Here is a 24,507-nt window from a genome sequence, read left to right as displayed (position 1 = left end):
TGGTCTATATCTCTGCTTGCTTTTTTACTGTATTGGTAACTGATGCACCTAAGGTTTCAGCTATGTTCAACAACCATCACCATCCTAGACCAATGATTTGTCTCTCTTCCTAACTGTAAGCAGCAGTTGTGGGTAGGGTACTGCCTAAGGTGAGGCCTATCATTTTTGGTAGTGGAGGTCATTTAGCTGATGAGTCAGATCTTACCATGGTAACACATTCTTTAACCCATAGGAAACGTCTTATGAGTCCCCTGAGACTATGAGTTCTACACTTCACTGTTTAGAACACATTTATTGTGCTTGGACATGGTGTATGCATTTGTCAGGGCAACTGGAAGGAGTGGGTTTTCTCCTTCCACTGTTCAGGTCGCCAGGATGGAGCTCAGGTCAGTCTTCCCTTTGTTGACTAAGACTTCTCACTGGCCCCCTGCCTTTTTTTTTTCTTTTGGTTTTTTAAGACAGGGTGTGTAGCCCTGGCTGTCTTGGAACTCACTCTGTAGACCAGGCTGGCCTCGAGCTCAGAAATCCACCTGGCTCTCTCTCCCAAGTGCTGGGATTAAAGGCGTGCACCACCACTGCCCGGTGGCCTTTTAACATGGGAGAGCTTTCCACCAAAGACAGAGCCTGGTCTGACCCACACCTCAACACTAGCACTTGAGCCCTGAGTTGACAAGTACGAGCAGTGTATATGCACCTGGAGAACTGGCTGTTTCCAAACTGAGGTGAGGAAGTCTAAATTCAACATAGACTTCTTGCATTTGATACGTGTAGGGAGCTAGTGAGGAAGGGAACCCTGGCACAGCAGTACATACCTGTAATCAAAAAGTGTCAAAAAGTTGAGGCCTAAACAGCAGGTTCCAAGCTAGCCTGTGAGATACACAGCGAGACACTCAATTTAAAGAAGGCATGCATGCATGAGTAACACTAAGAAACAGTTCCTAGATACCAACCCAAACAGAAACAGCAGAGCCACAGACAACAAGCTCGTTCAAGAGGGTCTGCTGCTGTTTTTAAAGATTTTATTGATTTATGTATATAAGTACACTGTAGCTGTCTTCAGACACATCAGAAGAAAGCATCAGATCCCATTACAGATGGTTGTGAGCCACCGTGTGGTTGCTGAGAACTCAGGACTTCTGGAAGAGGAGTTGGTGCTCTTAACCACTGAGCCATCTCTCCAGCCCCAGGTTTGGGGTTTTATAAATGGAAAAAAACAGACCAAGACGACTTCCCACAGGGAAGGGATATAAATCGTTCCACCAACTTCTTCACACCACTGAGACTACTTCTTTCTCTTGTACCTATTAAAGAAATTAAAATTAAAAGCAGAAGGAGGAGACTACTGCACCGCGCTTGCCTCTCCAGCCCCATGGGTAGGGCCACTGCCCTCCACAGCGCAACATCACCTGGACTTAGATTTGAAGTTCCCTCTCCTCTGGCGGGGCAGACCTGACTGTTTCCTCTCTTCAAAGGAAGGGCTGTAAGAGATGAAGTGTGGCACATATTCATATGACTATGAGCAGGCTGTGGGACATGTGAGTGACATTACTTCATCTCTGCTTCACAGGCCAGCACAGGTCAGGGGTGCCCTAGGGGGAGTTCAGTGCCTGGGATTCGGTCTCCTGTGGGCTTGTGCAGAACAATATGCATTTCTGGAAGCCAGATACCAACTTAAAATCAGTGGGTAGAGGCCTTTGGCAACCAGCCAGATGAAGATGTCTAGAAGCAGAGCTTATGTAAGGAGCACACTAGGAGCCCTCCTGCTCATCAGGACCTGCGCCACTGTGTTATGAAGCTCTAGGGACGAGCCAGGAGTGAGCATGCGCTCAGGTCCTTCAGCGGGAGGCACTGAGGGCTGAGCAGCACTTAAAACGTACCCAGCCCGATACTGTTTCAGGGCCTTCTTGCTTGTGTTGGTGAGTTCTTCATCAAACACAGACTTCTTCTGCTGCTTCTGCTTCTTGGCTGCACACAGAGAAAAATGAGTCAGACACTCATTTTCCCCTGACACTGAGAAGAGAATTCCTCAGTGGAGGGACAAGTGCATGGATACATCCCAGTTTCTTCAAACCTTTGTCACTGCCATCCCCGCCAACCCTTGCCATGGTGTGGCCTCAGAATGGACTCCCCATCGCTCACCGGGGCCTGCTGCAGGCTCTTCCTCAGGCATTGCCCGTGCTCGCTTGGCTCTGCGGTTCCTCTTGGCCAGCCGCTCTGCAAACATCTGTGCCTTGAGGATTTCAAACTGGGACCTCTCCTCTGCCTAGGGGCAGAGTGCGGCATGAGCAAAGAACCCACCAGGGCTCCATGAGACCCTGCCCAAAGGGAGGCCACTCACTGTCATCTCCCCCTTTTTCTTGGCATCCTTCATAAACTTCTTCCTTTTCTTCTTTCCTCTTAAAGCCAGGTCAAACTCCTGTAGAGCCTTGGCAACTAGAGCGAGAAAAGTGTGAAGTTTAGGGGCTGATTACTGAAGCTTAAAATGAGAGAGAACTAGGAGTGTCAGTTCACCGAGTGAAGTGCCCTTTGGTAACCATGATGGCCTGGGAGGGCTGCTCAATGAGTGGTTGCAGGAAGACGGGGAGTCACAGTCCTCAGCTGCAGCCACTGGCAAACTGGCCTTGTGTGAGAGAATGACCCCCACCCATGCATATGTCAGCGGCTTAATTAAGTGCAGCAGCCTCGAAAAACAGACCTCGAGTCAGGAGGGAGATGGATGGATCGACACTCAGCACCAAGGAGGAGAGGGAGGGGCAAGGGGAGAGGACAGCAGGTGGATGAGAGAGAGAGAGAGACAGAGAGACAGAGAGAGACAGAGAGAGACAGAGACACGGAGAGAAGGAATGAGGAGGAAGAAGGGAGGGGGAGGGAAGGAGAGAGAGAGAGAGAGAGAGAGAGAGAGAGAGAGAGAGAGAGAATGAGTATGGTGGTAATCTGTTTATAACCCAATATTGGGGTGACAGAGAAAGGCTAGGTGGGCCCTAGGGTTCACTGGCCAGCCAGGTCAGCCAGACTAGCACCTTTGCTGAGTTCTAGACCAATGAGAGACCCTGTCTCAAAAACTCAAACAGGGCTGGAGAGATGGCTCAGTGGTTAAGAGCACTGACTGCTCTCCCTGAGGTCCTGAGTTCAATTCCCAGCAACTACATGGTGGCTCCCAACCATCTGTAATGGGACACACTTCTGGTGTGTCTGAAGACAGCAACAGTGTACTCACAAAACAAATAAATCTTTTTTTTTTTTGGTTTTTCGAGACAAGGTTTCTCTGTGCAGCCCTAGCTGTCCTGGAACCCACTCTGTAGACCAGGCTGGCCTCGAACTCAAAAATCTGCCTGCCTCTGCCTCCCAAGTGCTGGGATTACAGGTGTGTGCCACCACCGCCCGGCTCAAAATAAATAAATCTTAAAAAAATAAAGAAGGTGGATAACATAAGACCCCTGAAGAAGGACAGCTGAGGTGTCTGTCCCTCCCCCTGGCTCACCAAGCCCCAGCTGCCTCAACACACTGAAGGTTCTCCCTGTCTCCACTCGCACTACAAAGAACCTAGTACGCAATAGCTTCTGCCAACGGTCACAGTCCCTCCTACCATGGAGTCTAGCACACTCACCCCCTGCCTGTCCATCAGACAGAAGCAGGACATTGCTGGTACAGCCTACATGGGAGATAATTTTAAAACTGCCACTACAGTCAGAAATTTGCATCCCTCCTCACCTTCAGAATACCCTACGAAGCACACACGCTTATTTAACTAAGGGGCAAAGATTCTCAGGACATCGCCACCCTATCTGTCTAATGGCAAAAATTGGCTAAATTTTCAATATCCCTCAACACGGAAAGTTCCATTATAAACTACTCATTTGATAAGGAGGCATGCTGCCCATCTTAACCTTTTAAAGCTGAGAGGCAGGTTCTGGAAATTCAAAGTTAGGCCCTTAGGTTTGCTTGGCAAACAATTTACCCACAACACTCAGTCAGTGAGAGCCTTCAAGACTTACTTTTCTCCTTCTTCCTCTCTTCTTTGGTCTGGAACCAGCTCCTCTCAGGCTCCTGGTCTGCTGTCTCTTTCCCTTTGGATAAGAGTCGCTTTGCTGTGTTGATCTGTGGGGATGGTACAAGGACACCCATGGCGGACCTGCAGCAGTCCCTGCCGGATGGGCGAGCGCTGCAGCTGTCACTGAGCAACCAAGGAAGGAGCTGGCCACACAGCCTCACCTGGGCTTCCGACTGCTGCATCTCCTTCTCCTCCGCCTCCAGCTGCAGCACTGCATACACATCTTTCTCCAATTTCTCAATCTTGTCCCGGAACTTGAGGATAACATCTTACGGAAAGGAATAAAGAATAAAACTGAGGGTGACTACTAGGCAGTTAGCAAAGATAACACAGATGTCTACTTGCTAACCCAGAACAGTGTGGTCTTCCTCAACACCTGCCACTAAGAAGGCCTGTGAAGCCAGCCTACCATCCTGGTTACTCAGCAGGCTGAGACCTGCTTGGTCTAGCCTGAGCACAAGAGAGCCAGAAGTCTTCTCAAGAGTGAACAAACAAACACAGGCTGTGGAGACGCCACGCGAGAACAAAGACACAGTCAGATCCCCAGAGCCCTCATGAAGCCCACACAACAGCACACATCTGTGGTCCAGCTGCTCCCACAGCCAGATGGGAGGCAAAAACAGAATGGCTATCTTTTCTAACAGGAGCCTCTCCTCCTGTAACTGGGTCACACTATTAACTCACTCACAGCAGAACACCAGCTGTTCTGTTTCTGCTCAATCCCTAAGTACTGGGACAGCAGCACTGAAATTGGGCACACAGTAGGACCTACTCCCTGAATGACAACTAGAAATGAAAATGGGGAAAATATGGGTTGGAAGAACACTTCCAGAACCCGGGTTGCTCCAGCACCCGCAGGTGGCTCACTCATCTAGAACCCCTGCTCTACACGATCTGACGCCCTCTTCGGGCCTCCAAGAGCATTGCACACATACACTACACGGATATTCATGCAGGCAGAACATCCACCTATATAAAATATATAAATAGAATCTCAAAACAAAAAGAAACTAGAAACATCTGCAGAGAAGAGACACTGAAGAATGTTTTTTTTTTTTTTTTATTCTTTTTATTTTTGCGGGTGTTTTTTTGTTTGTTTGTTTTTGTTTTTTTTCCGAGACAGGGTTTCTCTGTGTAGCCCTGGCTGTACTGGAACTCACTTTGTAGACCAGGCTGGCCTTGCACTCAGAAATCCGCCTGCCTCTGCCTCCCAAGGGCTGGGATTAAAGGTGTGCACCACCACCCGTGAAGAATGGGTTCTTTGATTACAGAGTTCACTTTTATTATCACGAATGCCCACAAGGAAATTCAACACAGCAGCATTAAAATATGCACGCCAAAGCAGGCATGGTGGGCACACCTTTAATCCTAATACCAGCATGCAGGGGAAGGTGGGAAGGTGGGCCACTGAGTTTGGGGTCAATCTGATCTACATACCATAGCAAAACCCCATCTCAGAAGAAAGAAGAAAGAAGAAAGAAAGAAAGAAAGAAAGAAAGAAAGAAAGAAAGAAAGAAAGAAAGAAAGAAAGAAAGAAAGAAAGAAAGAAAGAAAGAAAGAAAAGGGGAGGGAGGGAGAGAGGGAGAAAAGGAAGGAAGGAAGGAAGGACGGAAGGAAGGAAGGAAGAGGCAACTAGCAAATGAGTCCGACTTGAGGCACAGAACCAGTGTGAGACCACCGTGGACAACTAAGACCACATCTCAAAATAAAACAAGGTCTGGGCGCGAAGCTCGTGGCAAAGCGGGTGTCCAGTGTGCACAAGGCACGAGGTTCCATGTCTAGTCTTGGATTAAACAGAAGAGAGAGAGGAGGAGGGTCCGCACCCACAGGAGCAGACTGAACGGCATGGAAGCCAGGAACAAGCGCCAGCCTCGCTCCGTGCCCGCCAGGAGGAGGAGAGCTGATGAGAACAGAGCACCTAAGAAGTTCTGGCCAGCCGGACCTACCGCCACATTCTTGGTGGTACACAGTAGAGTGGTCACCTAGGGAAGGAGGGAGGCCTGTCCAGGGGACTCAGGAGGTGGCAGAGCTCGAGTCACCCGACCCCGACCCCGACCCCGCACCCTGTGCTGCTCACCCTGCGGAAGGATCCGAGCCTTCACAGGAGCCTTGGCGGCCTTCACTATCTCCTTCAGCATCTTCCGCTCCTCTTCTCCCACCAGAGAGACAGAGCGCCCCGCTCGGCCAGCACGGGCAGTTCGCCCCACCCGGTGCACATAGTGTTTGATGGTGTTGGGCATGGTGAAGTTTATCACCTGAAGATCAGAACAAGGATCAGAGAGGTGCAGCAGGAGGCACAGGGACCCCACCAAAAGCAAACGACACAAGAGACTCACTGTTTTTACTCCTTCAATGTCAAGACCACGGGCTGCCACATCCGTGGCCACCAGGATGTCAATCTGTTCATCTTTAAAGCGCCTAAAAAGAGCCAAAGAGATGTCTGGTAAGTTACTCGGCCCAATGCGGTGACGTGGTAAGGGTGTCTGCTACCTGAGGACCTAAGACCCCATGTTGGAAGGATCTAAATCCAGGGAACCCACATGCAGGAAGGAAAGATAGAATTCCTACAAGGAATTCTGACTTCCACACTGGTACCATGTCACACACCCAAGCACACAACATAAATAAAAACAACTCGCACTGACTGAGCACATCGAATCAGGTGCGTCTGGTTCAAGCGGCATGTCCCATCACAGTCGTGTCTGGGACCCGTCTGTCCCACCTACAGCAGAGCTGAGGTCAGGGCCTCAGGAGCTTGCTTTACACACAGCTCTCAGGCTGATGAACAGGGCAGGAGTGAGGGGCGCTCTGAGGGTCCCTGTCTTGTAGCTCTCCTCTGCTCTTGAGAACTGAATGACAAGCTATACAGGAACCATGGAGCACATGCAGAGCAGATGCTCATGAAATGACCACTGGCCAGGGCGAGCCTTAATCATCTCACAAGTGAGCTGCTCCAGGAAAGCCACACACAGGAGCGCAAGGAGAGCAACCTGCTCAAAGGTCAGGCGAGCTCTAACTACACGCACCCTTACAGCACAGATTAAAACTAACTGTTTTCCGAGATGCCAGGGAGTCCCACCTGCTGGGACTATAGGTGTGATGGCAGACACTAGCATACAACTGCTTAAAGTAGGGCACTGTATTGTTTGTGTCTCCTGCCTCCGCTCTACCCCAACCCCAAGGTCCCATCTTCTCTCCACGAGGTCCCGGGCTGACTGGGAAGGAGGGTCATGTCCCGAGTGAGCATTACCGGAGTGCCTCCAGCCGCTGGCTCTGGGACAGGTTGCCATGGAGCTCGCCCACCTGCAGCCCCAGCAGCCCCAGGAGGATGTGCATGCGATGGGCCTGCTTCTTGGTCTGGGTGAAGAGCATCACGTGGTCAGTGAAGGTTCGCATCAGCAGAGCTGCAAGGAGGAGAGTGAGTCGGCACCGGGCAGACTGACCGTATCCTGTCTGACTGTAACCTGTCTGCAGGCCTCACAAGCCAAGGCAAAGTCAGAGAGGCCAACTCCCAAGCACAGTCACCAGCACAGGCTGAGGGAAATGGGAGGCAGTGGGCTAGGCTGGCTTCCTGAAGAGGTGGCGAGGGCTAGTAACAGACTGTGCCACTGTGAGAGCTGGGGAGAACGGATGGACGGAGGCAGGCTGACTGCAGATGCCCCCCATGCCCAGGCCAGCCCTGAGCCTGCCTTCACCTGCCACAATGGCTTCCCGGTCCCCTTCCCTGTTAGGCCGGATCCGGATGAACTCTTGCCGCAGGAAGGGAGCTACATCTGTGTTGCTGTTCACGAATATCCGCACAGGATTCTTTAAGGAGACTGAGGCCAGATCTTTCACCTACCAAGTACAAGGTCAGGGCTGCTCAGCTCTGTGAGGCGGAGAACAAGAAAAGAGGGCTTGCCCGGCTGGGACCCCTGCGCACCCACCTCATCTGTCATGGTGGCCGAGAAGAGCATGGTCTGGCGGTGATGGGAACACATCCGGATAATCTCCTTCATCTGCTCCTCAAAGTACTCATCCAGCATCCTGGAGGAAGGGGCAGACAGTGAGAAAGCTCTCCTGTCAGGAGCGAGGGTGAGGGAAGCCACCAACCACATAGGACACAGAGGTACTGAGACTCAGGCTGACTCTGGGACCGCTATGTCTCACCCTCATTACGTCATGACTGAGCCACCAGGACTCTGCCCTTTTATTCTGCAAGGCACTGAGATCACAACAGCTTGTCCCCAAATGTCCCAGCGGCACATATTCTGACAGACAATAACCTGCTCCTATATAACCACAATGTCAACGGGCCTGTCAGACACCTGAGAGTTTGGACAAGACCAAAGCTCCTCCACCGTCCGCCAATGCTACTGTGTTGCAGGTGGTGGCCACGCCTCTTTAGTCCCTGTCTGGAATAAGCGCTCAGCCTCCCTCTCTCTATGTCAGGGTGACTGGAATGCTAACCCATCCTAGGGAGGAGGCTGCTGGGTAAGGGCTTGCAGAAGCGTGGAGCAGGTCAAGTGCTGGGCTGAGCTCCCACGAGCCCCATGTGGGTGGTAACGGCTTCAGGACAAGTGCACCACAGATGTGACACGCAGCTGAGCTGGACGGACTGCGCTGCCATGAGCTGAGCTACCCGTGACGCATGCTCAGTTCCTCCATCCTCTCAACAGACCTTTGCCACTGGTTCAACTGGGACATGTATGAGCAAGAGGAGGGCGGGGGGACAATGTGCAGGGGGAGAGCAGTATGTGTGTGTGGTGGGGGAGGAGTGCAGTGTGCAGGGGAGTGTAGTGGGGGGGTAGTGTGCAGGGGCAGGCAGTGTGCAGGGGCAGGCAGTGTGCAGGGGCAGGGCAGTGTGCAGGGGCAGGCAGTGTGCAGGGGCAGGCAGTGTGCAGGGGCAGGCAGAGTGCAGGGGCAGGCCGTGTGCAGGGGCAGGCCGTGTGCAGGGGCAGGCCGTGTGCAGGGGCAGGCCGTGTGCAGGGGCAGGCCGTGTGCAGGGGCAGGCCATGTGCAGGGGCAGGCAGAGTGCGGAGCGGTGCTGGAGATGGCCTGTGGAAGCTGAACTGCCTTGCCTGTATTACTCTCTCTAGAGCATCCGGCATGAGATGGGCACTTTTCTTACTTCCATGTATAGACAAGAAAAAGATTTGTTCTGAGGAACTCAGTGACATTTTCAAATCTCAGAAAATGGAAGAGTTCACATTATTTACGTTTTTTTTTTTTTTTTTTGAGACAGTCTCCCTCTGGACACAGGCTGGTCTGCAACTTGCTATGTACTGAGAGTCAGACTCACACTTGGCTATTTTCATGCCTTGGCCTCGGCATCCTAGCCTTCTAAGCGCTGGGATTACAGGCACTATTCCTGAGTGACCTCCTGGACCTCTTAAGCAGCTCACTAGAAAGGAGGGAAGGACTGCCCACTGGGGACCCATCCCATATACAGTCACCAAGCCCACACATTACTGCGGATGCCAAGAAGTGCTAGCTGACAGGAGCCTGATAGAGCTGTTTCCTGAGAGGCTCTGCCAGAGCCTGATAAATACAGAGGCAGATGCTCTCAGCCATCCATTGAACTGAGCATGGGGTCCCCAATGGGGGAGCCAGAGAAAGGACTCAAGGGGTTTGCAGCACCATAGGGAGAACAATAATATGAACTAACCAGTACCCCCGAAGTTCCCAAGGACTTAACTACCAACCAAAGAAAACACATGAAGGGACCCAAGGCTCTAGCCACATGGCGAGCAGTGGATGGCCTGGTGGCCTGGTCAGACATCAATGAGAGAAGCCCTTGGACCCATGAAGAAGGCTCATGGCCCCAGGGGTAGGGGAATGCCAGGGCAGGGAAGTGGGAGTGGGTGGGTTAGTAAGCAGGGGGAGGGGAGGTGGGATGGGGGTATTTGGAAGAGAAATGAGGAAAGGAGATATCTAATAAATAAATAAATCAGCCGGGAGGTAGTGGCACACACCTGTAATCCCAGCACTCTGGGAGGCAGAGGCAGGCGAATTTCTGAGTTCAAGGCCAGCCTGGTCTACAGAGTGAGTTCCAGGACAGCCAGGGCTACATAGAGAAACCCTGTCTCGAAAAAACCAAATCCAAAAAAAAAAAAAAAAAAAAGATTAAAAAAAAAAAAGGAGGAAAAGAGGAAGGGGGAAAGGAATAGGGAAGGAGGGAGAGAGAGGCGGAGAAGGGGAGGGAAGGGAGAAAGCACAGGGATATCCAGGAAGCCTGGTCTGCATCTGAACAGAGACCCAGTGTGAACAGCGATAGTGGTACACATGAGTCACCAAGAGCCTTCGTGTATGCGGGGACAGTGCAGGATCCCCAGGCCCCGCCTCAGGCATACCTGTCGGCCTCATCCAAGATGAGCACTTCAATGCTGCTCAGGTGGAAGGAAGGGCAGTTATGGAGGTGGTCGATGAGCCGGCCAGGTGTGGCAATGAGGATGTCTGGTGCAGCCCGAAGAGCGGCTTCCTGAGACTTCACGTCCAGGCCACCTGCAGAACAGACCCCACAGATGGCTGGTCAGTCATTCATCAGTGGTGCCGTCCGCCTGGGGCTCAGGCCAAATGGAGAGCACACAGGGGAACGAGGGTGTAAGGCCTCAGCAATATGATTTCTCAATGAGCATCGATGGGAGCCACAGCCCCAACCCTGAATTCTCTTTCTCAAGGTTAGGTCTCCTTTGGATTTTTGATGCATTCATGACAATCTGCTGAGAGCAGACATCAAAGCAGCAGTCAGAACCCAACGACTAAAGCTGTTCAAGGTGTGAAAGCAGCGGGTGTACAAACTGATGGTGTCCCTGTCCTGAGGACCACGATCATCCCTGATTTCTAATCACACGCAGAGGTTAAAAGTCAGACTCCATGATACTAACTTCTCCAAGAGCCCTCCCCAAACACTATCACCCACGCCAAGTGGAAATTCTGTCCTACACAGATGCAGTACCTTCAAGTCTGACCTTCGAAGCCTCATCTTTCTTACTGGTTTGAGACAGGGTCGCACATATGTAGCCCAGGCTGGCAAAGAGCTCTACATCATTCTCCCAAGTGCTAGGATCATGAATGTTTCTATGGAAAATAATACTGTGGGTTTTTTAATAAGTGATATTTTATGTGTAAGAGTATACTGTAGCTGTCTTCAAACACACCAGAAGAGGACATCAGATGGTCTGAGCCTTTTACAGATGATTGGGAGCCGCCGTGTGGTTGCTAGGATTTGAACTCAGGATGCTGAACCATCTCTTCAGTCCAAAATAATACTGTTTTTGTGTGTTACTAGAAACTGAACCCAAGCTGGGCGGTGGTGGCGCACACCTTTAATCCCAGCACTTGGGAGGCAGAGGCAGGCAGATTTCTGAGTTGGAGGCCAGCCTGGTCTACAGAGTGAGTTCCAGGACAGCCAGGGCTACACAGAGAAACCCTGTCTCAAAAAACAAACAAATAAAAACAAAACAAAACAAAAAAAAGAGAGAAGAAACTGAACCCAGAGACTGTAGAAGCTATACAACACAAACCCTCTACCATGGAGCCACAGCCCCATACCTGGATTTTCTTTCTCAAGGTTAAGTCTTCTTTGGGATTTTGGACAGGGTCTCACTGTGCATCCTTGCTGATCTAGAACTCACTGTGTAGACCAGGCTGGCCTCCGCTTTTCAGGGCTGGGTTTAAAGGCCTGTGTCACACGGCAGGAGGGCTTTGTTGTAAAGCTCAGTTTCATTTTATTGTGTGCCTGCGTGTGTTATGTGTGTTATGTGCATGCCTGGTACTGGTGCCTCACAGGTCAGGAGAGAATGTCAGATCTCCAGAACTAAAGTTACAGAGAGTTGTGAGTTGCATGTGGGTGCTGGGAACTGAAGCCCAGGCCCTTGTTTTAAGAGTAGTACATGTTCTGAACCACTGGACAAACTGCCCAGCCCCAAGGCTAAGTTCTGTGAGTAGAAATGCAGTTCAGTGCAAAAGGCCCTAGATTCAAGCCTCAGCTCCACAATTAAAGCGGCCAGGACGTGCTAAGTGTGCTGACTCTCACCCAGTAGCAGAAGGGAAGCAGGAAGGTTGCTGTGTTTGAAATTAACCTGAGCTAGACAGTTAAGTTCCAACCCAACCTAGGCTACAGATTGAAAACTATCTCAGAAACATAAAACAAAGCAAAAAAAGAGTTAAGTCTTAATGAATCCTCTTCCCCTGCCTCCAGTGCCCACTGTGAAACATGTCCACTAGTTTTCAGGTGGACCCAGCTAACTCAAGGGTCTTTCCTGACATCCGGGGTGCAGTGAAGCACACCCCATCCTCTATCCATCACATCCATCTCCCACAGGCTGGTGGCCCCCACTCACCCACAGCCAGGCAGGTCGTGACGCTGCAGAACTGGGCCAGCTGCTTGGTGACGGAGTGTACTTGGATGCCCAGCTCTCTGGTGGGGACCAGCACCAGCACGCGGGTGACCGCCGCCTGCCGGGGCTTGTAGATCAGACGCTCCAAGACAGGCAGTGCGAAGGCTGCAGTTTTGCCTAGGGGAGGGCAGCAGGGGGGTAAAGAGCAGCCTCAGTACCTCCCACGCCTGCTCCCACCTAAGCCCAGGGAGCCGCGTCTGCTTCTGGGAACATATGACTCATGCAACAGTGCTTGCCTACTGTCACACCATGTCCACATAAACGTAAGAGAAAAGCAAGGTGACTGGGCTGGCCAGCGGGTCTCCCCTGGACCCACTATCATCCGACCCCCGCCCTAACAGTAGTGGATGCCAGACACGAACCTCAGATGTCAGCGTCTTAGTTAGCTAGCATTTTTTTTTAAAGAGTTGGGATTATTCCTGTCTTTATTTATTATATGTGAGTACACTGTAGTTGTCTTCAGACACACCAGAAGAGGACATCAGACCTCATTACAGATGGTTGTGAGCCACCATGTGGTTGCTGGGATTTGAACTCAGGACCTTTGGAAGAACAGTCAGTCCTCTTACCCACTAAGCCATCTCTCCAGCCCAGTTAGCTAGTATTTTAAAGACTCATTCTTTAGTGACATTTATGTTTATGTCTATACATGAATGTCACATATGTGTATCCATAGACCACACAAGGGCAATGGACTGGAGTTAGAGACAGCTGTGAACTGCCATGGGGGACTGGGAACTGAATCTGGGTTCCCTGTTAGAGCAGTCAGTGCTCTTGACCACTAAGTCATCTCTCTAGCCCCGACACTTATTTATTTTATATTTTACATGTGTATTACATGAGTATTTACCCTGCGTGGATGTATACCTGGTCCCATGGAGGCCAGTAGAGAGGGGGTATCTGATGCCTGGAACTGCAGGTATAAAAACCTGCTAAGCTGCCAAGTATGTGCCAGGAACCAAACTTTGGTCCTCTGAGAGAGTAGCCAGGGCTCTTTACTTCTGAGCTCAATGTACTACAACATGTTGCTATGAAGCCAAACTGGCATCCCAATAGCTTTTAAAGCTGTTAAAATCACCAGCTGAGAGGGGCTGGAGAGATGGGTCAGCGGATAAGAGCACTGTCTGCTCTTCCAGAGGTTCTGAGTTCAATTCCAGCAACCACACGGTAGCTCACAACCATCTGTAATGAGATCTGATACCCTCTGCTGGTGTGTCTGAAGATAGCAAAAGAGTTACTCACATACATAAAATAAATACATCTTAAAACAACAACAACAACAACAACCACCTGACGGGCTGGGAAGTCGGCAGTGGTTATAAGCGAGCTCCAGCACCCCGCCAGGCAGCTGGCAACTACCTGTAATTCCAGCTCCCGGGAACCCAAGATAAACACATAATTAATTTTAACAGCAAGAAAAATCTCCAAGTCGCCAATTGAGTACAGGTTTCTATAGACTTTTCTCTTTAAGATACTCTATACCCCAGACTGAGCAGAAACTCAACAACCTTTCTCTGTCTCAGTTCTGAGATTAGAGGAAAACACCACTACATCCAGCTTTATAAACTCACTCAATAGTTCAAAAGCCACATGGGGGGGGGCTGCAAAGGTAGCTCAGTGGTTAAGAGACCTCTCTGCTCCTGCGGAGGACCTGGGCTGAGCTCCTAGCACACACATGGCAGCCGACAGTCAGCTCCAGATACAGCTACGATGCCCTAAACCACACCTGCACACATATGGTACGTGTGCATACATGAAAGCAAAACACTCATAATCTTTATTTTATTTTAGATTTTTCTAAATAGGGTTCTCTGTGTAGCCTTGGTTGATCTGAAATGCTCAATGAAGACAAAGCTGGCTTCAAACTCAGGTCCACGTGCCTCTGCCTCCTGAATGCCAGAATTAAAGGCGTGCACTACCACCACCCGGCTCACTAGTAAATCTTTAAAGAACGGGGTGTGTTTAGCAGACTATAGCAGCCTAGAGTCCTAATGTGCTCTGGCCTCCTCCTCCCACCCACCCTCTCACCTGTCCCCGTAGCTGCACAGGCACAGATGTCTTTCCCCAGCAGACCCACTGGGATGCACGCCTTCTGGATGGGAGTGGGCTGCTTGAAGCCCATGGCTGTAATGGCCTGAAAAGAAAAGTTACAGTCAGACAGGGCAGGTGGGCAGGGAGTGGGTCACAGCAAGCAACAAGGTAACCAAGCAGTCAGGGCACACAACTTCCTCTGAGTGCCTCTGCTCCAGAGCCTAACCAGCTGCGCTCAACACCCATTCTACAGAGAGAAATGCAGCCAGAAAGGAGCTGCAGACGTCACAACAGGCGTGTCAGGGATGACTCACCACGCCCTGTGGGGTGAGAGCACCCCAGGAGACTTCCAAAAGAGTCTTTCAAGCCAGGAAACAGCAAGGGCAAAAGAGAGAAGTGCTACATTATCCCCAAAAGGACCAGAAGAAGAGAGAGAGAAGTCTGGAAGTCAGTGGGAGGACTTTGGCATCATCCCAAATGAAAGTGGGACTTACTGCTCAAGTCGGTTCTCTGCAGCTGAGGCCACAACAGCGTTGAGGGGTCAAAGGGGATGAAGGAGCCTAGATGGAGCCTACCACAAGAACCAACCCCTGTCAGCTGGGTATGGTGATGCACAGCAAGATCCCAGCCCATGGGAGACAAAGGCAGGAGGATCAGGCCTACCTCAGCTACACAGCACAGCATGTTCATAGACCCTGTCTAAAACAAACAGGCCAGAGCAATGGCTCTGTAATTAAGAGCACTTGCTGCTCTTGCAGAAGATCTGAATTTGGTTCCCAGCACACATGGTATCTCACAATTACTCCTAACTCCAGTTGCAGAGGATCCATGCCCTCCCCTGGCTTGCACAGGCACCAGCACACACACATACATGCACGTTTCATGTGAGCCCACACATGCACGCAGAGAGAAGTGAATCAATCCAAAAAGAATTAACTCTTGTTGCCAAAGCTACTACCTTCAGGAGGGGCCGGGAGAGGTTCATGTCCTGGAAGGACAGGTTTTTGTCATACTCAGATGCATCTTCAAAGAATCCTCCTGCTTCCTGCAACAGATCAGACGACAGGAGAGAACTCAGCAAAGCAACCAAGCCTGCATGACCTCTCAGGCTGCGAAAGCGAGCTGCCCAGCGACTCCCACCCAGGCTCACCTGGCCTTTCTTCTTTTTCTTCTCCTTCACTTTGAGTGTGTCTGTGGGAAAGACATAGCAGTGAGCAGAATGCTTCTTACCCAGCACCCGCCTCTGGACCACACGTCCTGCTGTCCCAGCCTCCTTTCACAGATAATTACAAATGCAGACAGGACACTAGCCTAGTGCAGTATGGACAGCAGGCTCCTAACACAACACTGTGACATTTTAGTAAATTCTACCAAAATGCTCATTGAACCCTAAACTGCATGGGTAAACCCAATCAACCGAGTCACCCCAAATAGGCAAGTTGTAGAGAGGCCAACACTCTGTGGAGCTGAGGATGAGGAGAGCAGCAGCCTCCCACAAAGAAGCCCCTGACGGGGTGGCCAGTAACAAGACAATCTAACATAACTCATCCCAGCACTGTGGGGACCAGCAGGTGCCAGCACAGACGAGCGCCAGCACACCCTCCTACAGAGCCAAGGTGCATCGGCCTACCCGCTTTGGTGAGGATCTCCTCATCCTCCGAGGAGTAGTCAGTCTCTGACTCTTCATCCTTGGAGCCTGCCTCATCCTCGCCCAGATTCTCTTGGCCCTTTAGCTCAGAGCACGCCTGGCCTTCTTTCTCCTCCACCTTCCCAGACTTGGCTTCCTTATCCTGAGGAAAAATAAAGTAGGTGTGACTACAAGCACCAGGAAATTCAGAACATAAGAGAAGCCATGCTGAGCTCCACAGGCAGACAGTGAGGGGCAATGACCACCCAGACCGGAGCCCCTGCTCCCCCACCCAACTCTCGGGCAGTGACACCCAAAGTCACAGGCCAGAGTGTGGCTACAACCACCACAGCGAGCCTCAGCCTCACCTCTGCTTTCCTTCTCTTCCGTACTTTCTCAATCTTCTCATCTAGGGTAGTGGCTGCTCTCTGGAGAGAAAATCAAGACAGGTCAAAGACACGAATAATGCAAAAGGACAGCATGTCGCAGGGTCAGGACCCAAATGTTAGGATAGAAAGGCTGTCTGTGCTAGGCATGGTGGCTCATGCCCGTAATCTAACATGAGGAAGGGCTGAGGCAAGAAGGCAGGAAGTCAAAGCCAGCCTTGACTCCAGTGAATTCCAAGCCAACCTGGGCTGTCAACCCATCTACAGTTGTCTCAAAAGTTACTAGTCAATGCTGCCTAAGGCTTAGCTCATTTTTGAAAATTTTCATCAATCTGCAAACTTTGTTAACCAAGGTTAACAACCAAAAGAGCATTTGATCTAAACATATTACATGTATATATGAACATACATTCTTTGTTTTGTTTTTCGAGACAGGGTTTCTCTGTGTGGCCCTGGCTGTCCTGGGACTCACTCTGTAGACCAGGCTGGCCTCAAACTCAGAAATCCTCCTGCCTCTGCCTCCCAAGTGCTGGGATTACAGGTGTGTGCCACCACACCCGGCCCAACACTGGCTGCTCTTCTGGAAAAACCAGGTCCCGTTGTAGCTCACAGCTCCACGGGGAGCTCACAACCACCTAAAACTCCAGTTCTAGGGCATCTGATGCCCTCTTCTAGATCTACACACACCATGTGCATGGAATGCACTCACACACAAACTTCTCCTTTTTTTTTTTCTTCTCCTCCAGACAGGGTTTCTCTGTGTAGCCCTGGCTGTCCTGGAACTCACTCTGTAGACCAGGCTGGCCTCCAACTCAGAAATCCTCCTGCCTCTGCCTCCCAAGTGCTCTGATTGATTACAGGCGTGCACCACCATGCCCTGATGTGGGCATTTAATAAAGAAGAAAATTTCATTTACTCATTCCCTGAAGCAGGTCTGGGGAGAAGAGCCATCGAGAACATGTGAAGTCAAACAGCAGGACTCCGTTCTCTCTGTGGGCTCTGGGGACTGAATTCAGGTCATCAGGTGACAAATGCCCTTACCATCTCACCAATTGGAGTAAGAGTCTCTGATACTTCTAAATGTCATCCCTAGACAAATTAATATAGTTGTGCCTACAGTCTACAATAAGGCCACTTTATAGTGCTTTCTACTGTTGCTAAGTCACGGGGACTATGGGGCACTTGTGACTTCCTCTCCCTACTCCATCAAACCTATATAACTTATTTTCAAAGTCCTCAAGTTCCAACCCTGCTGAGCGTAAGATGAAGGTGAAAGACCATGAGGTGTTTGTCCTAATACCTACTTGCTGTCCAACCGAAACAGCCCATCGCCCACGGCCTGAATCCCATCGTCAGTCTCACCTTCTTCTTGAGCTGGCTCATGACATCAGCCAGGGCCCAGCTGCCGTCATACGTGCCCTCCTTCTCAGTGAAAATGAAGTCCGGGTTGAAGTCAGCACTGCGGTTCTTCTGCAAGGCTTTCTGCTTGCGGCCCAGCACGATGGGTCCCTGCAAAGAGAGGTGAGAGTGAGAGCCCTGCTGAGGCGGAGGGAGGGAAGGCTGAACAGGAAAAGGGAAGGGAGGGAACCTGACAGGAAACTCACAGACGGGAGCATGGGTGGACCAGCTGGGAAAGCCTGCCTGGCATGTGTGAGGCCCTGGGTTCAAATCAACACACAGAATACAAAAGAAACATACATAGAAGGCAAATATGGACAGTAAGGAAGTGACCAGCTTCCAACCGTCCTGGGAGGTTTAAACACACCTATCAGTGGGAACTCAGTAGTCTATAAAGGCCAGAAGTCAGTGAGTCCACAGGTAATGTCATCAAATACCTAACAAGCTTCTTTCCAAAACATCCAGCATTTTCTTGATTATGACTGATCTGGTTGGGCCCAGTCTGCCACAGGCAGTGCCACTGCTGGGCAGGCGGTCCTGAGCTGTTTTAGGAGCAGGCTGAGCAAGCCAGCATTTCTCCATGACTTCTGATTCTAGGTTCCTGCCTGGAGTTTCTGCACTGGCTTCCTTTGATGATAGACTGTGATATAGAACTCTAAGCTGAAATAAATACTTTCCTCCCCAGATTGCTTTGGATCGGATCTTGGTGTTGTATCACAGCAGAGCCTAACTAATGGGCTGGAGAGCAAGTTCGGTGATAGAGCATTTGCCTGGTGTGCATGAGGTCCCAGCTTCAATTCCCAGCACTGCCAGAACTTAAAAAAAAAAAAAAGACATTTGATAATGTGTGTGTGTGTGTGTGTGTGTGTGTGTGTATGCGCACGCGCAGCACTTGGGAGGCCAAGGCAGGTAGATCTCTGTAAGTTTGAGGCCAGCCTGGACTACACAATGAGCTCCAGGACAGCCAGGACTATGCAACCCTATCTAAACAATAATAATAATATCAACAATAATATACAGATACTGAATCTGTCACATTATAGACCTTATATCTACAAAATCACAATTACAATAATATACCTCAATAAAGCTAAGAGAAAAGGCACAGCTATTGAGTCCCTAAGGTACACAAGGCTCCCCAGTAAGCGTTAAAGATAAGTCATCGTGTAGGCCGCAGAAAAGACTCAGCAGTGAAGAGTACTGACTGCTCTTCCACGGGGAATGTTGGTACCTAGCACCAACACAGGAGCTAACAACTTTCTGTAATTTCAGTTGCAAAGAATTCAGTGCCGAAAGGCTGGGGTGGTGGCTCAGTGGGTAAACGCACTTGCTATCAAACATAACAGTCTGAGTTCTATCCCCAAGACCGCCTAGCATGTGTTGCTCTTTACTGGGCGGTGGTGGCGCACGCCTGTAATTCCAGCACTCTGGGAGGCAGAGACTGGCGGATTTCTGAGTTCCAGGCCAGCCTGGTCTACAGAGTGAGTTCCAGGACAGCCAGGGCTACACAGAGAAACCCTGTCTCAAAAAAACCAAATCCAAAAAACAAAACAAAACAAAAACTCAGTGCCCTCTTCTGGCCTTCTCAGGTACTCCAAGCATGTCGTATACATACATAACATGCAAACAAAACATATCTATGCACATAAAAGTAAATAAATCTGCCAGGTGGCTGTGGCCCATGCCTTTAACCTCAGAACTTGGGAGGCAGAGGCAGGTGGATCTCTGTGAGTACCAGGACAGCCAGCACTACTTGGAAGAACCCTGTCGCAACATAAATAAATAAATGAATGAATAAACTTTAAGATGGTTGTGGTGGTGCATACCTTCGATCCCAGCACTTGGAAGGCGGAGGTGTCAGGCAGATCTCAGAGTTTGAGGATAGCCTGGTCTACAGAGTGAGTTTCAGGACAGCCAAGAACCATGTCTTTACATTTCCAAAACATCTGAGAAGGCAGAAACTGACATCCGCAGGAGCTAACTGGCCAGCTGACCCTAACTGTTAAGTCCTATTTTCCAGTAAGAAAACTGTATCCAGGGCTAGAGCGATGGCTCAGCAGTTAAGAGCGCCGACTGCTCTTCTGAAGATTGTGAGTTCACATCCCAGCAACCACATGATGGCTCATAACCATCCATAATGAGATCTGATGCCCTCTTCTGGGATGTCTGAAGACAGCTACAATGCAATGTACTTATATACAAAATAAGTAAATTTTAAAAGAAAAGAAAACTGTATCCAAAAACAAAGTGGACAGCTCCTGGGGAATGACAGACACTTGATATGCATTAACCTCTGGCCTGCTAACAGTGTATATAGCTACACACATATACTACACTTGTAAGATGTCCCTTCCCCCACAACATTAAGCTGGCTGGCAACCCCCACTCTTTCGATGGGCTATCTCCGGCCTTTGTTCCTTGGAACAATAAGGCGTCTTCACCTTGACTACCAACACTGCCTCAAGGCGGTTTCACCTGGGACCCAGCAGAGACCCCGCCAGACTGGAAGCAGGCGACCCGCTGAGATTTGGAGCCAAAGAGTTCTCGGCCTGCCCTTTGATGTGACCAGCTTCTGGGAGGGGTTGGGTTATTCTCCTAAGACTATATATCTTGACATAGAAATATTAAAGTTAGTCTTGACCAGCACTGTCGCCTTGACTCAGTCTCTCTTTTCGCCCCCTTCCCATCACCCTCAGAATTCTCTTCCAGGTAATCCGGTTCATATGTGGCCGCTGGCGGCCAACAGTAAGAGCATAGACAACTCCAAGCACTGATACATACATGGGGGTGGGAGGTGGGGAGTGGGAAGTGTAATAATGGCCAGGCTAGCCTAACCAGTGAACTCCACACCAATGAAAGAAAGATCCTGTCATGGCTGGAGAGATGGCTCAGTGGTTAAGAGCACTGGGTGGTCTTCCAAAGGTCCTGAGTTCAAATCCTAGCAACCACAGAGTGGCTCACAACCATTTGTAATGGGGTCTGATGCCCTCTTCTGGTGTGTCTGAAGACAGGTACAGTGTACTCACATATAATAAATATGCAATATTAATGTAATAATAAACATATATAAAGAATATATAATAAACAAACATATAATAAATGTTAATATATGTTTGTTTTTAAAGATCTTGCCTTTAAGCAAGGTGGACAAGTGGAGTAACAGCCCATAAGGTTATCCTCTGGCCCCACACACAAGCATGTAAACAAGCACACACATGAACATATACACATGCACACATATGAATGTACGTAAAAAATGCAAACAGAGAGGATAGTCAGAAGTTCAAGTCTGGTCTTAATTACATATCAAATCTGAGGCCAGCCTGGGACAGCCAAAACCCCATTTCAAAACAAAACACAAAACTGATACAGAACTGGATACCAGCAAGCTTCTTACCAAGTGAGGCGTCCTTCACGTCTCCCTTACAGAGCGGGTAACGTATTGGCTAAGTACCTCACGGTCACCACCTGGGACGTGTCAGGACGGAAAAATGATATTCCAACCCAGACACTTAGGTTCTTGCTCCCAAGCCTGAATCCTATTTAAAGGTTTATTTATTTATTTATTATATCTGAGTACACTGTAGCTTCTCCAGACACTCCAGAAGAGGGGACCAGACCCCATTACAGATGGTTGTGAGCCACCATGAGGTTGCTGGGATTGGAATTCAGGACCTTCGGAAGAGCAGTCAGTGCTCTTATCTGCTGAGCCATCTCCCCAGCCCCTGAATCCTATTTAAAATGACTCATTCCAAATGCAGACACCAGAAAACTGCTGTCCTGTACAGTGGTAGCACAAAGGGACTTGGGATGGGAAGCGGGGGCAGCAGGAGGGTTCCAAAACAAAGTTGTGGAGAGCACAAAAGCCAGAGCAGACTAAGATGTCTAGACCAGTGGTTCTCAATCTTCCTAAGCCTGAGTTGTGGTGACCCCAAACCATTTTCACAACTATGATTTGTTACTGTTATGAATCATAATTTAAATATCTGAAATGAGATCCCAGGGTCTCCAGGGTAGAGACCCACAGGTTAAGAACTGCTGAGGGAAGCCTTCCAGGCAGAGAACAAACATATGAAGGGAAGCTGGGGGGGGGGGTGCGGGGGACGACGACGACGACGACGGCACACCTTTAATCCCAGAACTCAGGAGACTCTTAAGTTCGAGGGCTATAGAGGCAGATCCAGGACAGTTGGGGCTACAGAGAGAAATCCTGCCTTGGGGATGGGCTGGGTGGGGATGTGAAAGACTGAGCAAAAGAAGAACAAAACTTTCTACGACGTGAATGGACTGCGATGCCAGTGTTGTCATGACAAGGAGGGCTGTTGAGAGTCAAAATAGCAGAAAGGACAACAGAGCCTGACCTGCTCTGAAAGCCACAGACAGGGCTGCAGGGCTGGAACTGTATCATGAGAAGACCACTCTGCTGCTTGGTAAGGACGGGACTAAGCTGGATATGGACATATGTAAGGGATACAGGTTTGTAGGTGTGCCGGTGTGACTAGGCAGTGGGAGGAGCAAAGAACGGTGTGTGGCTGGACAGACGGGGCAGAAGCCTCGGACAGACGCCTAAGCTGACCAGCAGAGCACCAAACGACCTCACAACATCCTGAAAGACTGGAGCCTTAGACTTTAGCTTTTCCCGAATAGGACTGCAGAGGCCCTGGGCTATCCGAAGTGCCGTACGAGGTAGGTAGATGACGGTGTAAGGCACTAAGGATTTGTTTGCTTTTTTTTTTCTCTCGCCACTCACCCTAAAACTACATCCCCACCGCTTGGCATCACTAGAACACCCTGCGAGGCTTGATGGATACATGGGCGCATGTGTGCCCGACTGGGCAGGAAGCAGGACTGACTTCGCCCGCGGAGTTCGACTCCACACAGCTTGGATGGACACCTCAGCACACTTAGCTCGTTCCCGGCCGCTCCCGCCCGTGGCTTCTTTCCCCTGTCGGCTCCCACCTCCTCCTCCTCGTCTCCGGAGTCCGACTCGGGCTCAAGCGGCACCTCGTCATTTTCGCCGATGGTCCCGATGAAGCCGAGCTCCGCCAGCATGCTGAAGAAGCAGCCACTTCCGGAGGAGAGTGCCGCGCGCCGACACGACCAGTCTTTTCCGCGACTGCCTCGGCGTCGCGCGCAAGTGCTGTACGTCACTTCCGCTCTGGGGAACTTTGAGGCTTCGCCGGCGTGGTTTCGACTAATGAAATCAAATGGGTGGGGCGTTGTTTAACGTAGAAAACTACGTTGTCAGTTTTCGGGAAGAAATGGAAGTCTGAGAGCGTGTAAAGGTGAGGGAAAAATTAGAAGTATGTGTACATTTGGGAAATTAACAACAAAATGGTAGCAAAGGGCTGCCGAGAGTTTGATCCCGGTACCTACTAGGGGAAAGAAGAGCAGGGAATCTAGAGTTGTCCTCTGGACCACATTCCCTTTTCAAATGGACACGCCCCTCTGTATACACACAATAATAATAATTATCAGGAGGCTGGATTCCTTGAGGGCTGGTTCAGTGGTTAAGAGCACTGGCTGCTCTCGCAAAAGACCCAGGTTTGACTGGTTTGATTCCCAGCACCCACAAGGTGGCTCACTGCTGTCTGTAACTCCAGATCTGGCCTCTGCGCCCACTGAAAGCACCTGGTGCACAGACATGTACGCAGGCAAGATATCCTGCACATAAAAAAAATTAAATAATAATAGATAATTTTTAAGGGTGTTCGAGTTGTAAGTTTTAGTTTCTAAAGTTCTTAGTTTTGGGTTTTTTTTTTCCTCACCACAATAAACACTTTGGGGGGTGCTTTTTTGGAGAGGGGTGGTGTTAAGACTGTTTCTGTAGCCGGGCAGTGGAGAAATATGCCTTTAATCCCAGCATTTGGGAGGCCAAGGAAGGCAGATTTCTGAGTTTGAGGCCAGCCTGGTCTACAGATTGAGTTCCAAGACAGCCAGGGCTGTACAGAGAACCCCAGAAAAAACAAAACAAAACAACAACAACAACAAAAAGACGTTCTCTGTATAGCCCTGGCTATCCTGGAACTTTCGATGCAGATGACTCTGGCTTTGAACTCAGAGATTCACCTGTGTCTGCCTCCTGATTGACTTATCAACCACAACCTTAAAAACAAACAACAACAGCAAAAAAGACGAAAACAAAAACACCTTTCTGGTTTTTTGTTTGTTTGTTTGTTTTTGTTTTCTTGAGACAGGGTTTCTCTGTGTAGCCCGGGCTGTCTTGGAACTCTCTCTGTAGACCAGGCTGGCCTCGAACTCAGAAATCTGCCTGCCTCTGCCTCCCAGAGTGCTGGGATTACAGGCGTGCACCACCACTGCCCAGAACCTTTCTGGTTTTGTTTTTGTTATTTTGAGAGAGCCGGTCACACTGTGACGCCCTATAGCTTACTGTGTAGACTAGGCTACTATGGAACTTTGCTATATTCATTCTTCATAGAACAGAAATGTCATTTGTTTGTTTGTTTTGACATTTTGAGACAGATTTTCTCTGAGTAGCCCTGGCTGTCCTGGAACTCATTCTGTAAACCAGGCTGGCCACGAACTCAGAAATCCGCCTGCCTCTGCCTCCCAAGTGCTGGTATTAAAGGCGTGCACCACCACCACCACCACCACCACCACCACCACCACCAC

The 24,507-nt window shown here is 50.0% G+C and overlaps 1 protein-coding gene across 1 annotated transcript; it reads right to left on the bottom strand.

Annotated features, from left to right (window-relative positions):
- Positions 1–987: 987 nt before the first annotated feature.
- Ddx27 (DEAD-box helicase 27) lies at positions 988–22,991 on the bottom strand. Its single transcript, XM_052184334.1, has 21 exons — positions 22,834–22,991; positions 17,839–17,985; positions 16,459–16,518; positions 16,094–16,253; positions 15,614–15,654; positions 15,422–15,508; positions 14,461–14,566; positions 12,376–12,549; positions 10,384–10,534; positions 7,978–8,077; positions 7,747–7,888; positions 7,302–7,455; positions 6,388–6,469; positions 6,129–6,306; positions 4,213–4,319; positions 3,996–4,098; positions 2,339–2,433; positions 2,140–2,263; positions 1,878–1,965; positions 1,407–1,478; positions 988–1,301 (listed from the first exon to the last, which is right to left on the bottom strand). The coding sequence occupies exons 1-21, from the start codon at positions 22,924–22,926 to the stop codon at positions 1,283–1,285; spliced, it is 2,283 nt and encodes a 760-aa protein (XP_052040294.1). The 5' UTR covers positions 22,927–22,991; the 3' UTR covers positions 988–1,282.
- Between the last annotated feature and the right edge of the window lie 1,516 nt (positions 22,992–24,507).

This window comes from Apodemus sylvaticus, chromosome 5 (assembly GCF_947179515.1).
Source record: "Apodemus sylvaticus chromosome 5, mApoSyl1.1, whole genome shotgun sequence".
Lineage (NCBI taxonomy): Eukaryota > Metazoa > Chordata > Mammalia > Rodentia > Muridae > Apodemus > Apodemus sylvaticus.
Note: the sequence above shows the minus strand (reverse complement) of the source record. Positions and strands in the feature narration are given on the sequence as shown.

Coding starts and splice junctions, on each gene's coding strand:
- Ddx27 (XM_052184334.1), bottom strand. CDS start 22,926: ATGCTGGCGGAGCTCGGCTTCATCGGGACCATCGGCGAAAATGACGAG. Junction 4,320..6,128: donor GGCTCGGATCCTTCCGCAGG/GTGAGCAGCACA, acceptor CCTTTCCGTAAG/ATGTTATCCTCAAGTTCCGG. Junction 4,099..4,212: donor TGCAGCAGTCGGAAGCCCAG/GTGAGGCTGTGT, acceptor CCATCCCCACAG/ATCAACACAGCAAAGCGACT.